We start from the raw sequence: 19,919 nt of genomic DNA, 5'->3' as shown, positions 1-19,919 counted from the left end.
TTTAAGAAAATTGTATCACAAAACAAAAGACTTCTGTGAAATATGAATATAGCGAAGTTTTGACAACTCAACTGCACTGTAAAGCAAGAAAAAACTGCAAAATATAAGTGCCGGGAAAAAAAAATGTATCTATCTCTTTGTTTTTATCATCAATGTGAACAATGTCAAGGTCACGCGTCCTTTAGTTTTAGCGTGAAACTAGTAAAAAACATTAAATTGGAGCAAGCAGAAGTAAGGGATAAGTTCTGATCATCTTTTTTGTAGATTGTTTCAAAATTCTCAGTCATCCGACATTTATATCTATGGAATTGAAACCATAGTAAATTCTTCAACTTTTCAGCGCATGCGTACAATAAAGAGGAACAAGTGAAGCAATATATACAAAGATTTTTTTTACTTTTATTTCTCGCCATTAAATTAGATTTTTTAGGTTCTGAAACTTGCAATTTTCTGAAACCTAATATCTTCAAAAACTGAGCAAAATTTTCATATGTCATGCAAAAATTCTACTGTTGTCAATTTTCCCGTTTGTCTGTCACAGTGACGATTAATACAAACAACTTAAAGGATAGGATAGTTTCTTTAATGATTCTTCCTTTTTCCAATAATCCCTTGTCCACCAGCAGTAATTCCTGGGTCCGTTGTCCTAGAACAGAAAACACCCCAAAAGAAAGAACTGGAATATATCGGTTTTGAATTAAATGAGTCTCGCGTTGTCATATATTTTCAGGTTGGTCATTCTGATTTGATTCTGATTCTAAATTGACATATAATATATAAATGTATTTAAAAATTTAAGAGTAAAACTTGTGACTTGCTCGTACACAACGTGTATTTCTACACCTTCCTCTAATCCACCTTCTTATTTTTCATATGGAAATCATAATTGGAATATAATTCACACTAAATTAAGACATAACTGTATCCTAAATAACGACCTATATCGGAAAAATATAATAATTATATTCCCCCACTTGTGGCCAAACTGAAGACATATATCATTTCTTCTTTGCATGCAAGAAATATGAACGCCCAAGAAATATCTTAATAAACACTATTCTTCAACTTAATCAGCAAACCATAATAGATATTCATCTTTTATTATGTGGAAACGAATCTTTGTCTACTGATGCAAATATTCAAATTTTTTGCAGTGTCAAAACTTTATTCGAGAATCATATGGATTCTAATTCAAAACATGTGTCTTTGAATTTTTAATATGTATAATTATGTAGAATAAATGAATTAAAAAATTAATAAATATGTGATTCTCTTGTTCAAAAAACATTGTAATCAGTGTATATAGAGCTCTATTAAATTACTCAGAGTGTGTGTTTTACAATTTTTACATATATTACATTACATGTACATTACATTACATGTATCAAATAACTGTAAATTATTTCAATTTATTTGTTATGACAATCATGTAAACTAAACTTCATTGTGTTTGTATAACAAGGAAAGAATATATTAAGTTGAAAGTACTTGTATCCAATCCTTTTTTATATACTATATACAATAAAATATGTTAAAACAACGTAAAATATAACTAATATTAATTTATCCAAGGAAAACATAGAATATTTATTCTACACTTTTGGATTTTTTTTTCAAAGAATTTGGTTTGATTCCGATCGCTTGTTTCCTTTTCTGATTTCAGATAAACGTAGAAAGTTTAGAATATATATAGTAATCAAAGATTAAGTTGGCAGCTGTTAAAATCAATTTGTAGTGTCCCTTTAAGCTTACCCGAACCCTTTAAGAGCGAATTCAAACAGAATCTTCATTAAGTGTAACTTAATGTCTACGTACGGTATTTCGCAGATAAAGTTGAATCTGTTTTGACAGTTGTTATCATTCCATTGGTAGTTTCCGTTCATATCCATCTCCAGGCAATGTTCGTTAGAGCCGGCATTGTTTGGTTCCCCTGGGGACCAGTTTTTGTATGTCCCAAAAGCCTCAACATTTCCGGTCCACACCCATTCCCCCTCGATCTGAATATCCGTCCCTCCAAGCCAAAAAATCCCAGGACTAAAGCCTCCTATACAAACAATAGAACAGACCACTTTGCCATTCCCCTTTAAAACCACTTTTCTGTAAAATTTCTACCATTTTTAAAATTTACATACTGCTTTAAATTATCATGCTTTTCTCTAATGTCACACTAATATCTTATCCAAAAATAATTGAAAATGGCAAGAAATGAAATCTCAAATACTTTTTTTTCTATCTGGCTTGTAAGATATGAGTTTGTGTTGAATGAAATATGGGGATAACGAACAGTATTCAAGCTCAAAGTTCATTTAAACAACACAGATTGGGAACAGAGCTAACACGGACCTCCAAAAACATCAGAGGTGGGATCAGGTTCCATGGAGGAGTGAGCATCCCCTGCCGACCGGTCAAACCATCGTAATTCCATCCAAGAACCATCTTACGTTACAAATAGGAAAAATCCAGTAATTAAACTGAGCTAGTCTATTTTATGAGTTGTGAGGAAATGTCTGTTTCCATACATATTATTTCACTGTATAACGAGCTAGTGCTGGTCCATGTGCTAAGAAAGCTTGTGGGTTTTTCTTAAGTATTGGTTTTCATCTTTCAAAGTCAAGCTTTTGACCTCTGAAACTTTCTAGAATATTTCCTTAAAATTCTTAGATCAGAAGACATATTTCTTAAATAACTTTTCATGTTCGCTGTCAATACTTTGCATTTCTTACTAAATTATAATTCCATTATATTACAAGATTGAGTAAATGAAGTGATGGAACTGAAGATAATATCACAAATTACAAAGCAATTACCCTAATTACAAATTCTATGGAAACAAAATAGTATTCATTTTTATTTCTGAAATAACAATGTAGTACGGTATATTTACCAATATTCCTGAAGATAACGGTCTATGTAATAACGTTTGCCTATATTTCTCTACCTTATCTCTGCTTAATAGTACTTTCCTACAATTCTGAAGATGCCTATATAACAGTACAGAGTTCTTACATATTTCTGGTAATCGCTATCTTTATGTATTTACTAATTTTTGAAGAATGTATTATAGTATTTACCTTTATTTCTGGAGATAACTGTATGTATAATAGTACTTACCTTTATTTCTGGGGATGACTTTGTGTATAATAGTACTTATCTATATTTCTGGAGATGAGTTTGTGTATAATAGTACCTACCTATTTTTTCTGGATATGACTGTGTATGTGTGTATAATAGTACTTAACTATATTCTGGAGATTACTGTATCTATAATAGAACTAACCTATATTTCTGGAGATATAACTGTGTATAATAGAACTAACCTATATTTCTGGAGATATAACTGTGTATAATAGAACTAACCTATATTTCTGGAGATATAACTGTGTATAATAGAACTAACCTATATTTCTGGAGATATAACTGTGTATAATAGAACTAACCTATATTTCTGGAGATATAACTGTGTATAATAGAACTAACCTATATTTCTGGAGATATAACTGTGTATAATAGTACTAACCTATATTTCTAGAGATGTGTATAATAGTACTTACCTATATTTCTGGAGATGACTGTTTGTATCACGTGCTGCTCGTGAATATCGTTAATATTCGCCAAATAACCACCATACGCTTGACATATGATCTAGAAAGGAAAAGAAATATTTTTTTGAAAAATAAAACTAATGTATATGACTACCGCTAATGAAACAATTATTACGAGCTCGGTTATTATCCTTATGAACACATTTCTTATTTTCACAGTTAAACTATATATGCTATATAGTCTCATTTTGAATAAATGATTTTAAGACTCAACATTAACCTGTGCTCACACTAGTTGTACAATACATGTAAAATTTGAGAATATGAGGATCATTGCCGAAACTACATCTTACTATTGTAAGATATTAACAAAACATTGGAATATGTAAATAGTAGTTTTTACTTTGTTAATGTTTTATGATTCATTAAAATCTGGGTTATTCCTTGTTTTGTTTTGAACATATTTTATTGACTTAAGCAAATTAAGGTTATTCCTTAATAAGACGATCAAAACTTGAGTAATATAGGAACTACTTCTCTGTCTCATTATTTTATTGGATAGCCGTTTTCTTTTTTAAAATTCATTTTATTTAAATCTGACTCGTTTATGCACACCACACGGCTGTGGCACATTGCATAATTGACAACTTTGAAAATTAAATTAATCTCTTCTTATATCCACGTGCTATGATAAGGGAGTAATTGTGTTCTACATAAGACCAAATATCATATCGGTAATACATCAAGAAATGCCAGTTCAGGTGGTATAATCAATGTTTTCTTGTGATTCTTTTAAAACCGTGTCCCAAAAATCCGCCCAGCCTTTCTATCAAGGTACTAAAAATATGAAATTGCTTCCAATAAATTACCAAGAAATGTGCACTTTATAACACTGGAATGAGACGTTACTACGTGCACAAGTTTCCAGATCTGCAAGCAGCTAGCAGGAAATTGAATTCTCACAGATCTCTTTTATCACCGATTATAAAATTAATATTTTATGCATTGTAGAGAATGTCAAACTTCCTTTAAAAAATACAGCAACATTAATTTCTGTCATATCGTACGTAAGGCTCTTGGATGGCTGTGATTCTTTTAGAAGTGTGTCCTTTCTGTGGGTTATTAGTTAAAACCATGAAACAGAGCCAGTCATTATAGAAAGCGTTCTCTATAGAAAGCGACGTGATTTATCTAGTATAGAGCACCGACTTACGGAAGCTTCGGCCCACGTAGCCCGGATGTTGAAGTCTAGGTAGCAGGAATTTCCATACACAAAAGCACCATCTGAACACTTCCCCGTCACTGTCAAATAACAGATATGTCAAAATGTCGTTTGTATCTAGCAAAGAAGGCAGCTGTTGTTTACAGATCCTAAATATATCCTTCAATTTAAAAATGAATTCCAAAATTTTAAAGAAAAGCTTTGCAAATCTTATGTTATGATGATAATCGACAAGAACGCCATTTTTGAACAAAAACACCCTTCTTTTATCTGTAATTGTTTATTAATTTAGAAATTTTAGCTATTGTGTTCGTATACATTAGGTATTTAAAAAAGAAACGGTTTGATAGAGACGAATTCTATCTCTCAAAAGAAACATCATACAAGTTATACCCAATAACTTATGTTGTACCTGTACTGGGCAATAAGGTAATAAGGTCTTAGTGATCTTAGCAGAGCTTTGAATCTGCAATTCAAATCAAACAGCTCTATAACTATACATGATTTATTAAAGTCAGGAATGAAATAAAATACTCACCATGGCATGTTTTATCTTCAGTCCTTAAAATCTCATTAAAAATAAAAAATGCTCTACCTTTTCCACAAAAAACGAGACTTAAAAATGTCCTACCTTTTCCACAAAAAATCGAGACAAGTAGTAATATTAAACTTTTCGACATTTTGACTGTTGACCGACTTTCCATATTTATCTGACCCACTAGTAATGGAACCTTCTCTTCATGATAAGAACAACTCATATTCTTTCTGTCTAGATATTTTCTTTTTTTTATCAAACATTCATTGGTTTGTGTGAACTATTAAATCATATGTTATGAAAATATATTTTTATTTTCGAATTAATGAATAGATCAATGACCTAGTAACGCTTTATCGCCTAAGAAACATTCAAACGGCTCATGTAAAAAAGCTAACTTTGCTTTTTAACAAATTTTCGTAATCCCAAACTCATTGGATTGCAGTAGTTCTTTCTGAAAAATTCTACGTTGCTCACATTGTAGTTAATGCATTCAGTAACGAAACTCCCATATAGGTCCTTTTTTTTTATTTGTAACGTAATTACTATAGGTACACCTTATTACCTTATTGCCCAGATATGTCGTCATGACTGTATCAAAGTAGTGATCATCTTCATCAGAAAGATTAAAATAGTGTCCAAGCAATGAAAATTAGTCATTTCAATACTTTTATTTAGAAAATATTCACCGAGTCTTGATATTATTTTATAAACTGTTGATCTGATGATATTGAGAAAGACTTTACATTTCTTCAAAAGCTTTTATCCCTATTTGGTCCCTGTATAAGTTCTGCAGCTAAGTGTTTCACAAATGTGAAACTGCCCAAGATTAATGACAAATTAATCTGAGAAAAAGAAACCGTTTTAATCAGATTTTGAAAAGAATCTTCCATATGAAATTTTCCCTCTCTTGTGCTCAAGGTTCACAAATTAAACAAACTTGAATTAATATATCATGAGATGCAAATTCATGTAACTTTCGCCCTGTAAATCATCTAGCACGGGGCTAGGTAGAGGTCACATACAGATTTTTTTATATTGGATTCAGGTGGTCTTAATTGTTTATATTTATATGCAAACATACCTTGTGATTTAGATTCAAACTCTTCAAATTATGGATCAAGTCCAAGCTGGGCCTAAATTTGGGAGAAAAAAGTTATTTCAAAATTTTCTTTATATGACCATAAGTAAAACAATATTCAAATATTGTATTAAAAAAGTGTACATCTAATTCTTTAAAAGTCCTGGCCTTCAGACTTAGGTGGGCTACAAACCATGGTGAATATTTTTTTTCGAGAGGTTCTCAAGTAAACCAGGACTTTTATTAGCAACTTCATCTCGGGCATCTATGTTGTTTATATTCATTCCAGTTCCAATGGCGACTGGGGAAGAATGAAGTCAAAATGTGGAAACAATTTCTTACCATGAAATAGAGAGCATAACAAGGTTAGTACTTGTAAAGTTGACATCAACTCTGATATTATTTAAAATAAGATCTTAATTATAATTTCCTTTATCTGATGAAAGGATTGACATAGGTTTATATTCCTTATCAAGAAGAAAAAGGTGGGGTACATAATTTTACAGAAGATGATAATTTCGAATCACCCCGTTGTTCTCTTAAGCTAAAAATTCGCAAAGGTAAAGATGCTGTAAACCTCTATATTAATATTGATTATAAAGAAAAAGTTAAAGATAAGAAACAATGATAAATCTCATAAACTTTGTAAGCAGTAGTAATCATGAACAGAATAAATCAAAGGACTCCTGGAAATACCACAGTATTGATAATCTGTAGTCAAAATTGGTTTTAAAAATAAAAATGGAAGGTCTAACGATCGATATGAAACGTCTCAGTCTAAATACTATCAAGCAATAGCTTTTATTTGCAAACAAGGTCATTACTAGGATTATAGAATTTGCAGAAATGCTGTCTTAAAACGTGAGTGTTGAGAGCAACTGCAAAATCAACTTTAACATCAAATTTTTGTCAGAGTCCTGCCTCGGTTTAAAATTGAATGTTCTCAGAAAATGTTCTTGTGCACAGAATAAGTGTGTGTGTGTGTGTGTGTGGGGGGGGGGGGGGGGGCATAAACACCATATACAGAAGATAGTAGGATATTGCCACATAAATAAGCGAAGCTGACGGAAATGCTGAAGTCATACTATATGTCATATTGTTTTGTTGTTTGTTGACCATAAACGTCAACAGGCCTAGGCAGTAAAATATCCAAACAGATGTGTACTGGCTAACTTCTGTAACAACTAATCATTATGACCAACGGAATGACTTTTCCATTGCTTTTCCATGCCTCTCAACTGATTCGGTACGTAGGTGCATGCTATCAATGGTTTTTTTCGAGGCAGGCTTCTGTCAACTAATTTGATGTTACATGGCTTTAAACAATCTCCTCTATAGTAAGCAAATATGTTCGTGATAATGACTGTGTCTGCAAATACAACTTATAATTTGGGTTGTATTTGGACTGACTTTTTTTCATATCAATTATGAGGCCTTTATTTTGATACTAATTTTGACTACGAATTACTCCGTTTACCCAATCAATACAGAGGGCTTACGATGGTGTGACCAGTCGACAGGACATGCATACTCCCTGCGTACATTAAGTGGTCCATATTTCTGCCCTGTTCTTCATTTGTTTAACTGATATAATTTTTGAAATTGATCACTTTTGTTATGTTCACTTTTTTGTTTGTACTTTATTATTTGCTGAAATTTTTCAGCGAAATTTTGAGATTTGTCATTTTCACTTTTAATGAAATTTGTGCAATATTTTTTTAATTAAATTGTTTTATCAACAAAAAAAGCATGAAGATGATATTTGTTTTAACCTATAGAAGGCTTTTTGTGACATTACAGTAAGAAAATCGTTCTAAACATTTATTTTACTTTTGTTTCTCTTCCTTCAGTATTTGCTGATATGTCCCTTTACTCTATTTAGAAATGAATATTTGTTTGATTTATTCGGCAACTAAAATTCCAATTTTTTAATATCATTTACTTTAGAAAATTGATTTACGTCCTTGATTGTTTGAAAATGCTAACTAAATTCAGTATTTTACGATAGATTTGAAAAGCAAAACGTGGTATTTCCCTACTCCACTGTTCCGTCAAAAAATAATCCCTGCTACATTTAAATTCAGTTTTACATTTCTATGTCAAGTGCATTTGTGAAAGGAAAAGAAAAATACCATCATTCAAGTATATATAAGGTTAAAACAAAATGAATTAAACTTACTTAAACAAAGTTACAGTTGAAAGTGAGATATAGATTATTTCGTGTTATGCAATCATTTTATCTGGTCACCAATACACGCTACTGTAAATGCATAAACTATCTGTCACAGGGGATAAACCGACCAACAGCTTTCTTAAGGACATATTTCCAATCAATGATACTCACAATATCGGGTTCTGAGTGCAAAGACTGTAACCTTGTTCGCCGTAAGTAAATAAGACGTCATATACGCCATTAGCTGCCCGATAATTGGACCAATTTTTAAATGAAAAAGCTATCAGTTTTACAGTTAAAATCATTCCCATCTATGAAAAAAATGTCTATCAACTAGGATGCAATACGGAAAACAATTACTGCAAAGTACTCTCAGGACGACAACAAAAATTAGAGTGCATCACTGATGCATTATTTTTCAAAGAAGTATTGAATAAAACCCTTTTAAGTCCTTATTTAAGTCAATTATAACGCAAACCTTTTTTTCAATTCAATATTTAACTCTATGGTTTAATCTTTTACAATCGAGGCATTGTTACTTTACGTGGGATGATTGATTGGGAAATAATGACACGAAGATATTTTTTCTCTGATAATGAAGTTGACTCTTATTCTTTCTTAAGTTACTTACAGATAATAATTGGAGCTCTACTCTATAAAAGCAGTTATCGTGTATTTGAAAATTAGCAAACTTAACATAATGACACCTCAAAATCTCCTGGTTTGCCATTAGCCTTTTAAAACCCGGTAAATAAAAGCGACCTTTGAACATTTGAATATATGTAGCCATTCAGTAAAAAAAAAAAAAAAGCCTAGCAACGGACGATAGAGTAAACAACTATATAGGTATTTTATTTCTTATCTTTGACAAGACCATTGATCGACGAGGTCATTAGATTATCAGTACCTCTCAAGTGCTATTTAAACCAGCTAGGATGTTAATTAAGCCTGCAATAATTGCAGCCAAATGTTGAACTATTTTATACATCCCTACAGTCATATTTCCTGTAAAGAAACTGAGAAAATGTTTTAAACAGAGTTAAATAAATTCAATGTTTCTACTTAATCACTGATTTACAGATTAAGCAAGGATATCACACAAATACGTAAATCTTTCGCTGATATAATGATAAATATTTATTAAGAATTCCAATAAATCCACAACAATGGATTGCAAATAAATTGGACGTAATTTCATGTCAAATCAGACAATCGCTGGGGATGGAGGAATCAGTTGTCTCTATAATCTTAACTAAGAATGGTCAAACATGATCTTTTACGTTGGGCATGTCAACAGCCGATAAGATTTTAGACTTGAATTGAGATGGACTATCTCCCAGTACGTGAGGTGCCAGAGCAAAATGAAATTGGAGTTTTGCTTTCAATCTGATATTGATTAATATAAAAGTTAATCACTCTGTAAAACAGTATGTTGACGCAATGATTAATTTCTATTTTATCCGTTTGGACGAAGTTAAAATATTTGAATACAAATGTCTTATGAAGAGGATCATGCATAGAAGCAGGATTAATACAATATATGTATTATTTAGAATTGACAATAATATTTTATCCATTATTGTCAGGATTAATACAATATATGTATTATTTAGAATTGACAATAATGGATAACTTATTTCATATTTTTATTCTTTTTTTTTACCACAAATTACGCAAGATTCAGCTATCAATCTTTATCAATTCCTTGCAGGTCAAATCAAAGTGCATTTTATTTAAAAGATACTTCTTATGTCAGTTATTGATTACAATCAATTCAAAGACAAGTAACAAACGGATCTTTATAAATTAATGAGAAAAAAATCGCCATTCTTATGTATACATGTATGTAGTTATGTTAAAGAAATTTACCCATATAAACCATTCCTTTAATATTTTCTTTTGAAATAAATATCAATTTGATTGTATTGCATAACCTTAAAATAGTTCTACTTAAAAATATCTCCAAGTCAAAATATCAAGATTGATTTTCATGAGAAACTTAGCATGTTCTGTACCAACTCAAGAAAATAATTTCTGAAAACTGCTTCATTACATGCCCAGTTAACGGTCACTGAAGAATTTATCAATATTTCTAGATTCTCATCATACACATTTGGTATCTCCCTCCTTCTTTATTGATTACGGTTTATTTCATCAAGAATCGTTTTACTTCTTTCTTTAAACAAAAACAATTCATTTTTATCTTTTAATAAGGAGTTAAGAAATTCTAATGATGGTTACTTTTTTCTTTTTAGTGATTTACTATACCGGAAAGCAATCCAGCGTTAATGGTACTCAATTACAAAAAATAACCCCTGAAAACTTTACTTGTCGCACTCAAACTTTTTTCGCGCAAAACGGGGGAAGAGTCATCTAAGTACTACACACGTGTAAATTGAAAAAATATCAACGAAGTATATAAAAAAAAAACTGGTCATTTAAAACATCTTCACATATTTTGTTTTATTCTTTTTTAACAGCAACATAATTCTCTCAAAAATGTGCATTTAATTAGTTCAGGGTTAGGCTTTTTGGCATCGTTGACAGCTGCTTTTTTCAATAAAAATGGAACTCCTTGTCTACCTTGTCATTGGCCATTTTCAAATTATTTTGTTAAAAAACATTTTGATTGTTCACACAAGTACTCTGAAGTTGATATTAAAATCATGCTTGAGATTAGGATTGACAATATCTATGTGGATTTTTGAGACCAGGTCTTCCAACAATCTGTTGGATTTCCCATTGTTACCAATTGTGCCCTGTTATTAGCACACCTATTTTTTGTATTCATATGAAGCAGAATTTATTCAAAATCTTATACATGAGAAAAAGAAATCTCTTGCTGTGGCCTTCAACTCGACATTTAGATACATTGACGACGTATTATCAATTAACAATAGTTATTTCCATTCATATGTCGACATGATATATCCCAGTGAGCTTGAAATAAAAGATATCACAGAGTCTGACACATCTGTTTCATATTTGGATATTTTACTAGGAAAAGACGTTAATGGTAATCTAACAACCAAGCTTTATGATAAACATGATGACTTTAACTATACCAATCGTCAATTCCCCTTACTTATGCAGCAATATACCCTTATCACCTGCATATGGGGTGTAGATCTCTCAGTTGATTCGATACGCAGGAGCATGCTCTACATATGCACAATTTCTAAAACAATGTAAGTTATTGACAAACAAGTTGATGAAACAAGATTATCAACAGTCTCGTTTGAAGTCATCATTTCGTAAGTACTATGGTCGATACAATGACCTTGTCAGCAAATACAATCTATCATTTGTCATATGCTGACTGATGTTTTTTATTCTAATTGTTAGGCCATTATTTACACACTGAATTATCGACGGATGTTTCCGTTTTAACCGATCATGACAAGGAACACACGTCGGGTGGGGCTCATAAATTTTCATTTCATGCGATGGGTCATCTACAAAATTACTTTGTTAAAAATCATTTGGATCTACACACACATTGCTGATTGACAATACCTATGTAGTCTTTTGAAAACAGGTCCTCCAACAGTTAATCTGTTGGTACTCCAATGGACACTTATTGTGTTCCTTAATTAGCTGCCCTGTTTTTATATTCTTATGAAGCCGATTTTATTTTTAAAAAATGAGAATTCTTTGGGTGGCTTTAATTTCAACGTTTTGATATACCTACGACCTTTATCAAATAATATAATTATTACTGTGTAATTTAATAAATGATTGGTTTGCTTGGTCACGTGCAAAGTTATATTTTACAATAATGACTTGAGTTACTAGATATCTTAGGGAAATCCGAAGATGTGTTTATAATGGCGAGAGGTCTTTAAAACTTACAAAGTCTAATAATGAATTTGTTTCTTTTTTGTTCCAAAGAAAATAATATAATAAACGTAGCTCTTTGATTCGGTCAATCCATAGATATATCGACTTCACAGAAAGCATATGCTTTTCTGTGAAGTCGATATTTCTATAGATCGATCTCATTAAAGGGCTATATTTATATAACAGTAGTCATATTTGTTGATATGTCAACTCAATATAGCCCAGTGAACTCGAAATAAAGGACACAACAGAGTTTGCCACATATGCTCCATACTTGGATATTTTACTGACCATGGACGTTAATAACCATCTAATAAATTAATTTATCCCAACTCTGGTGTTTTCAGGGGACCATACTTATGCTTTGTTTACGATTAAAGTTCTTTACAATATTTATGAGATTGATTACTCTTCGAAATCTCTCTCTCTCTCTCTCTCTCTCTCTCTCTCTCTCTCTCTATCTATCTATCTATCTATCTATCTATCTATCTATCTATATCTATATCTCTCTCTCTCTCTCTCTCTCTCTCTCTCTCTCTCTCTCTCTCTCTCTCTCTATATATATATATATATATATATATATATATATATATATATATATATATATATATATATATATATATATATATATATATATATATATATATAATCACTTACGATTTTTATTGGCTTTGCTTTTAGCATTTCTTTTTACTATATTTAGCTGAAAAAAATTGAGAATCTTCGACAGCAATATGTTTTGTAATCAGAAAAGTTATTGTCTTAGAAATTGAATAAAAATGTTTGTTGGACATTATTTACACATTTATTTTCTTCAGCTACTAGTATCTGATGAAATTCAAAATACTAAATTAAGATTAAGTTTAAGGAGGGATTCTTGACTGGTTTCTGACTAGATGAAATATTCAAAGTATATTTGATTATATGTTTTATACATTTAGATGTAAGAGATTTAAAAGATCATTATCTTTCCTCATCACAATTGTATACAACTTTAAATAGAAATGGTAAACTGAGTTTGAAATCTAGCAGGGACTATATTTTTGGCGGAATGGCGGTGCATGAAAATATCTTCTTTTCTGTCTCTAAAAATTATTGTAGAACAATGAAATTAGTTATAATTTTTACACAATCAAAGACTTGAAGAAATTTTTGAATGTAAGTTAAATTAATAATAATGGACTAAAGTTTAAAAATATCAAATAAATATGATTTTCCAAACAAACTACAATTTTAGCTTTTAAAAGCTTCCAATCTAAGTACAGATTTGAGCCAAAATCCGTAAAAAAAGTGTTTTTTCTCTCTTAGTAAACGATCAAAACATTTTGTTTTTATATCATTTTTTATTTTTATGTGACAACTTTACCATATGTGAAAATAAGAAAATTTTAAATATAGGAAGCATATAAAAATAACTAAAATATCCTAAAAATTTAAGGAAAATAGAGAAAATTCGGATTAGCCAATATCCATTTTAGTTAAATTATTTATGTCAATTTGGTAACATCATCTTATAGAACCTATATTGTAATATCTCTTTATGCAAAAAGAAAAACATGTGACCTTTTGAACTAGAAATAGGCATTGCATGATTGGCAACAGTAATTTTTTTATTCTTAATGTCCAGGGAAAAGGTAATGAGCTTGACCGGACCTTGCCTCTAATATAAAACGGTCAAACTTAATCTAACTGATACCATCACTTAGTAATATTGTCTTCTTGATTCTGTGAAAATTTCACTGATTTTTAAATACTAGAAATATGAGAAGAATCCCTCCTTAAAACTGTACACATTGATTAAAAATTGATTTATGACCTTTATACGTTTTGATTCCCTGTATTTGATTCTTTCAGCGTCTGCTCTGATTTTTCTCTCTATTTTGATGAAACATAATTTTCGAGAGTAACACCGTTAGCGTAATGAAAATAAGAATAGTCAAAGTAATAAAGTAATAGGTAAAATTAGAGGAAAACTATGAGTTGCCGTTTTGGTATTTACTGTCATTAAGTGATATCACCTATTTGAATGGATGATATCACCTATTCAATAAGTGAAATCAGCTTCTGAATAGGTGATATCACTTATTCGAATAGGTGATATCACCTATTCGAATGAGTGATATCATCTATTCAAAATGAATAGGTGATATCACCTATTCGAATAGGTGATATCACCTATTCGAATAAGTGATATCACCTATTCGAATAGTTGATATCACCTATTCATTTTGAATAGTTGATATCACCTATTCGAATAGATGATATCACTTTTTGGCAGTAAATACCAAAACGGTGCCTCATAGAAAACTTTAATATCTATTTTAAGTAAATCAAAACTTTTTTCTTTTTAATTCAACGTATGTTTGCACAGCCTTTTGTTGTTTAGCACAGAATGAAAATTTCACTTTCTATCCAATTAACTTTTTATCGTAATTTTTTCTCTGGAACCAGCATTGTTCGTAGGGGACCAATGTTCATAGATTTTATGGGTCATCCTTACCCTTGCACGAATTTACATTCCCATGAATTTTTTAAAGCATTGATTAATAGAATCTTCTGAATATACTACTTACCGTTGAAACGTTTCCACAAACCAGTAAACATTTGTTTTCCCACAAAATCAGTATTGATACCCACGAATTAATTGATTCCATGGTACTCGTTTACTTAAAGCTTACACTTGAGTTTTAAAGACATTGAAAGAACAAGATGAAATGCATGTATATAATCAGCCATTTAATTTGTACAGTATACGGCTTCTGTGGCTAAGGTTGACTTTGGTAAGATTGAAAGTTAAGATATTAAATGCTCGGACAAATATGCTCTAATTTTCAGTGTCCTGCCCTTTTTCGTAATGTCTTGTTTTCAAATGTGGCAAAAACTGGCCTTTTGGCATTTATTTTTCAGGATAAAAAGTAATTTTTATTTCATAAAACTTCACCAAGCAATTAGTACATGTATTACTAATGACTTTAAAAATTCACCATTTGGGTTCTTATAACAGAAATGTAAGTATATTTCGCTTTATAGTTCCAATATTTGATACCTTGGTTTTTTGCATCAACTTAACAGAATACTGATTTATTGTCCAACTTCAATTTTAAAAATGTGAGTACTGGGAATTTGCTAACATTAGTCTCTTGCGTGTTTGTATCCGGAGAACTTGTGAGATCCTCCATTTCTTCCGACGTCACTGCAACTTCTGCTTTTTTGTAGCAACATGATTTTTTGCTAACAATCTTATTTCGAAATCGTGGGTTTATCCAACAATAGAGAAAAGGGTTTATGCACGTGCTACTTACTGCAACCCACAAGCAGATAAAGAAAGCCAGACTGTCGTATTTGAACGTAACAGTATTAGGATGAAGGTCCGTCAGAACATGGTACAGGTTAAGCGGCATCCAGCAGACGGCAAACACCACAACTACCGCGATCAAAAGCTTGATGCTCTTTCTTTTGGCGCGAATTTGTCTCATTCTCTGGTCCTCTGTGACGTATCCTAACTGGTTCCTCATCCATAACTTATGAATAACCCTTATGTACGCTACGCCAATTATACATAACGGAATTATATACTGGGCGAGAATAGTAAAAACAGTTAAATATTGTTCCCACATCACACTTGATTTTGGAAAGGCAGATCGACATCTTTTAACCTTCACAACAAAAATATCCATATCTCTGACAGAATTGAAGAGTCCATAAGGTAAAGCGAGAGTGATCGATACTGCCCAGATAACGAATATGACACCTACCCCTTTTTGTTTAGTCATCCTTGGTTTAAGCGGGTGCAGAAGAACTCTTTGTCTGTCAAAAGCAATTGCCGTAAGAGTAAAGCTAGACACATACGATGAAATCATTAGAGAATAAGTCAAGGCTTTACAAAGGACGACTCCTAAATTCCATTCGTAGGTTACATTACGAATGATGTTCAGAGGAACGTTGATTGATACCAACAGAATGTCCGACATTGCCATATTGGCCAGGAATATATTGGTAACAGTGTGGAAACTTTTGTTCCAGATGATGATGCAGCATATGAGAGAGTTGAAACACAAGGATAAAACCCCGAGAATTCCGAAACTTATCCCCAGTCCCAGTGTTCTAGACAGGTGCTCGTCTCTGTCAAAATGTCTGGAAACAGAACTGTCGTTGTTTTCAAATAAAGTTTTCAAAGTCTTGTTATCGAATTTTTCCACAAAATAATCGTAAATCATTGTAAAATCAGGTTCCATTTTGAAATCATAGATGACAATATATCTCAAAGAAATTTTCTGACCACTTCAAATAATTTGAATGAATAATTAACAATTAATACTTAAAAAGAAAATTTGCGTATGTAACAGTAGACTAACAACCGCTGAATCTTTTTCTCCGTCCTGTCTATGAGAAGTGACTTTATATAGCGACTCTGAAATCGATATCATAGCCGCTTCTGTTACTGTTGACGCAATATGATAAATCGTACACTGTGGGGTTTTTACGGAGATTATTGTAGAAGTATCATGACAGGGCTTATGGGACTGTAAGAAGATTGTGGGCTTTTTTTCTGAAACAGAACACCACACCAAAGTGAGGAATGACCGACAGAATTCAAAATGACCAGAAAAGCTCCTTATTTTAACAGTATGCTCGGTCCGATTAACCGTCAAAGTTTTCGTTTTGTATGTTGACATATTTTTATGAGAAACCCATTTTTTCTATGCTGCCTTTTTTTCTTAACTTTTATGTCAAAGATCTTTGGCTACTTATCCATGCATTATATGATGCGTGTTTTTGATCACAGTGACAACTTTTTGAAAAAGCAGTATTTTATTCATAAAGTGGCTAAAGACTCTAGACATAAGACTGTTCATCAGGTACAATGGTACAAAATACAATGCTTTTATCTTTTTTATGCATAGTTACCTATATTTCTTCTTTATTAAGAACCAGCTCTGCTTAATTACTTGGTAGTCTCTTCTGATTATACAATAACCATATGCAATATCTATGTAAAGACTGCGTCATAATGAATCAATGTCTTTGCAAAATGTTAATCAAGTTTTCTTTCTTTTGCCGACAGAGATGTTTCATTTCATTTTTATCCCCCACTGTAACCAGCATTTGGCATGATTGTCTTTCTATTTGTCTGTCACAGGTCGAGTCTTAGTCAGAACTCTAGACCCTTTGACTAGAATAGGTAAAGCCTTCGTTTCTGCTGCCTACAGGAGTGCCATCATCTTGACGCACGGTCACATCTCAGAGCTTTTGATAATTGTGCAATCAGAAAATTAGATGGTTTGCAGGCTATAACCCTGAAACCCGTATTCAACCATCATTGCTTTGTTGCTATTTGTTCAAGAGTATGTCATGAACCCGACATAATCATCTTCAACATATCAAAATTCAATTGCAGTATAATGGCATTATTTTCTGGGAAATTAAAGTATCTTCCGTTAAATATTTGCTCCCAAATTCTACAGTCGATACAACCACCTTCTATGCAAATGCAATCTCTTGTTAGTTCGAATGTTGACTGGGTCTTTAATACCAAATGTTAGGTCATTATTTTCACGCTTAATTGTCTACGGATTTTTCCGTTTATCCGATCATGACAAGGTGCACACGTGTATATGACCGGTCGACAAGGGATACTTACTCCTCCATCGCACCTGATCCCACCTTTTTTCAGAGGTACATAAGTAAGTGTTTTTACTAGGATTTATAAAGCTATATTACAAGATATTTACCGAGAACATGCCTAATAAAACTTTTACGTCAAAAATGCTTGGTATATTGATAGATTTATTATTTTTCTCTATCATTTTTAGCTATTTAATTGGATCAAACTAGATCACATGATCAAGTATAAAATGTCTTATAAGCTTATAAATCTGGTGTCCCTTAAATTGGAAACAATTTTTTATGAAACAACAATGGTGTTGACGTCACTAAAGTAAATATAAACTAGATATTTCTAAAAACAGATAAGAACTTCTGGTCCCAAGACCATCAACTGAGAACGGACTTAAGTTTAAATTTTGACTTAAGCCTGTTCTTTGTTTATGGTCTTGTGGCCTGGTGCTATTTTGTAATTGTGACGTCGTAATGAGTATGGCATAACATTGCCTAAAATGTTAAATTACTGAGGAATTAGAAAGATAATTTTTAAAGATTTTCTCAATAGATGATACACAAAAAAGCTAACAAATACAGCTTTTTGATTAGGTACAATCGCTATGTTTATAGATCTAAGAGAAATCATATCGACCTCTTCGTTGTCGGTCGATATGATTTCTCTAAGGACTATATATATCTAGGGATTAACCTCACCAAAAGGCTATATTTGTATAGTATTTCAGGATCTATCAAATTAACAATAAAATGCCCTCCCACACTTGGCAAAGATTTTTTTAAGGAGGTCTGCATATATATGAAAATATTGTGTTTGCTTTATAGTCTATCATTTTCTCCAGGTTGAAAATATTCTTCAAGATCACTGTGTCTTTTTATATATCAACATTTCCAAAATTAATCTCAATAATAACTTCCGCCAATATTTCCAACTTTATTTGAACAGCACAAGAGATAAAAACGTTCCAAAATCTAGCAATAAAGACTGCAATGCCTATATGTTTATGGCATATTGATTTTTCTGAATTCGACATAACGAGAAAATGAGCTTCGTAATATGATAAATTCAGTATTTCTCCATGTAATATACAATTTTGTAAAGACATGATTTATACGTGCGAAAAAAAACTTATTTTTCTTACAATTATACCTAATTTTGTTTTAAGAAGGAAAGAAACTGAAGATAGATTTCTAACTTACAGATCAAACGAGATAAATGGCACTCACTACTCAGCGCTGTAAATTTGACGCCTGGATAATAGATGTCAATTGTCTTTTATCAGTTCTTTATCCACAAAGACCTCAAAATTTCAGATGATAAATATTATCCAATATTGGAACAGGCCTTAGAGATTAAAAAAGTGGCATGCTGTAATAGAATTTGGCAATACTGGAACCCAGACGGGGACAAGATCAATTATACCTCTACTCTAAATCTGACATAATATGCTGTTTATTTCGTTAAAAGAAAAGTCTTGATCTGTAGAATCTATCTATCATTCAATATTGATATTAGCTCCTCCAAAAATATTGGTCATTAATTTTTTACTATGGACCGAAAAGATTTTTTCCCACAATATGATTGATTTATTGTGACGCAATGATATCGTCGAGACTTCCAAAAATCACAAAGTCACAAGAAAAAAAACAGGTAACGCAATCATGGACTTGAAAATTCGCTAGCGCTACACTAAACGTGCAGAAAATGCATTGGATACAAATGAGTTGCTGAATTTAATAAATTCAAATCAAAAATGTTTTCTTTTTCATATAACAAAACAACTATTGACTGAATTTTCTAGAAACATTGATTATGTTAATTATGTCACACAAATGTTCATTTTCTTGTTAATCAAAATAATATTTCCTCTTGCTTATTTCATAACCTAAAAGCGCATTCCTGGTTAGAA

General features: G+C 31.6%; 2 protein-coding genes across 2 annotated transcripts; both read right to left on the bottom strand.

Moving 5' to 3' along the window:
• Positions 1 to 559: 559 nt before the first annotated feature.
• On the bottom strand, positions 560 to 5,477 carry LOC133193402 (perlucin-like). Its single transcript, XM_061329330.1, has 5 exons — positions 5,396 to 5,477; positions 4,756 to 4,844; positions 3,552 to 3,642; positions 1,816 to 2,044; positions 560 to 646 (listed from the first exon to the last, which is right to left on the bottom strand). Exons 1-5 carry the CDS (start codon positions 5,466 to 5,468, stop codon positions 583 to 585), a joined length of 546 nt encoding a protein of 181 aa, XP_061185314.1. The 5' UTR covers positions 5,469 to 5,477; the 3' UTR covers positions 560 to 582.
• Positions 5,478 to 15,380: 9,903 nt separating this feature from the next.
• LOC133193249 (G-protein coupled receptor 83-like) lies at positions 15,381 to 16,628 on the bottom strand. Its single transcript, XM_061329210.1, has one exon. The coding sequence runs from the start codon at positions 16,626 to 16,628 to the stop codon at positions 15,459 to 15,461; it is 1,170 nt and encodes a 389-aa protein (XP_061185194.1). The 3' UTR covers positions 15,381 to 15,458.
• Positions 16,629 to 19,919: the final 3,291 nt, after the last annotated feature.

The sequence above is a fragment of the Saccostrea echinata genome, unplaced genomic scaffold (genome assembly GCF_033153115.1).
Source record: "Saccostrea echinata isolate AGI-Se365-2 ecotype Australia unplaced genomic scaffold, CSIRO_AGI_Sech_v1 ptg000001l, whole genome shotgun sequence".
Classification (NCBI taxonomy): domain Eukaryota; kingdom Metazoa; phylum Mollusca; class Bivalvia; order Ostreida; family Ostreidae; genus Saccostrea; species Saccostrea echinata.
This window is presented reverse-complemented; position numbering and strand designations above follow the sequence as displayed.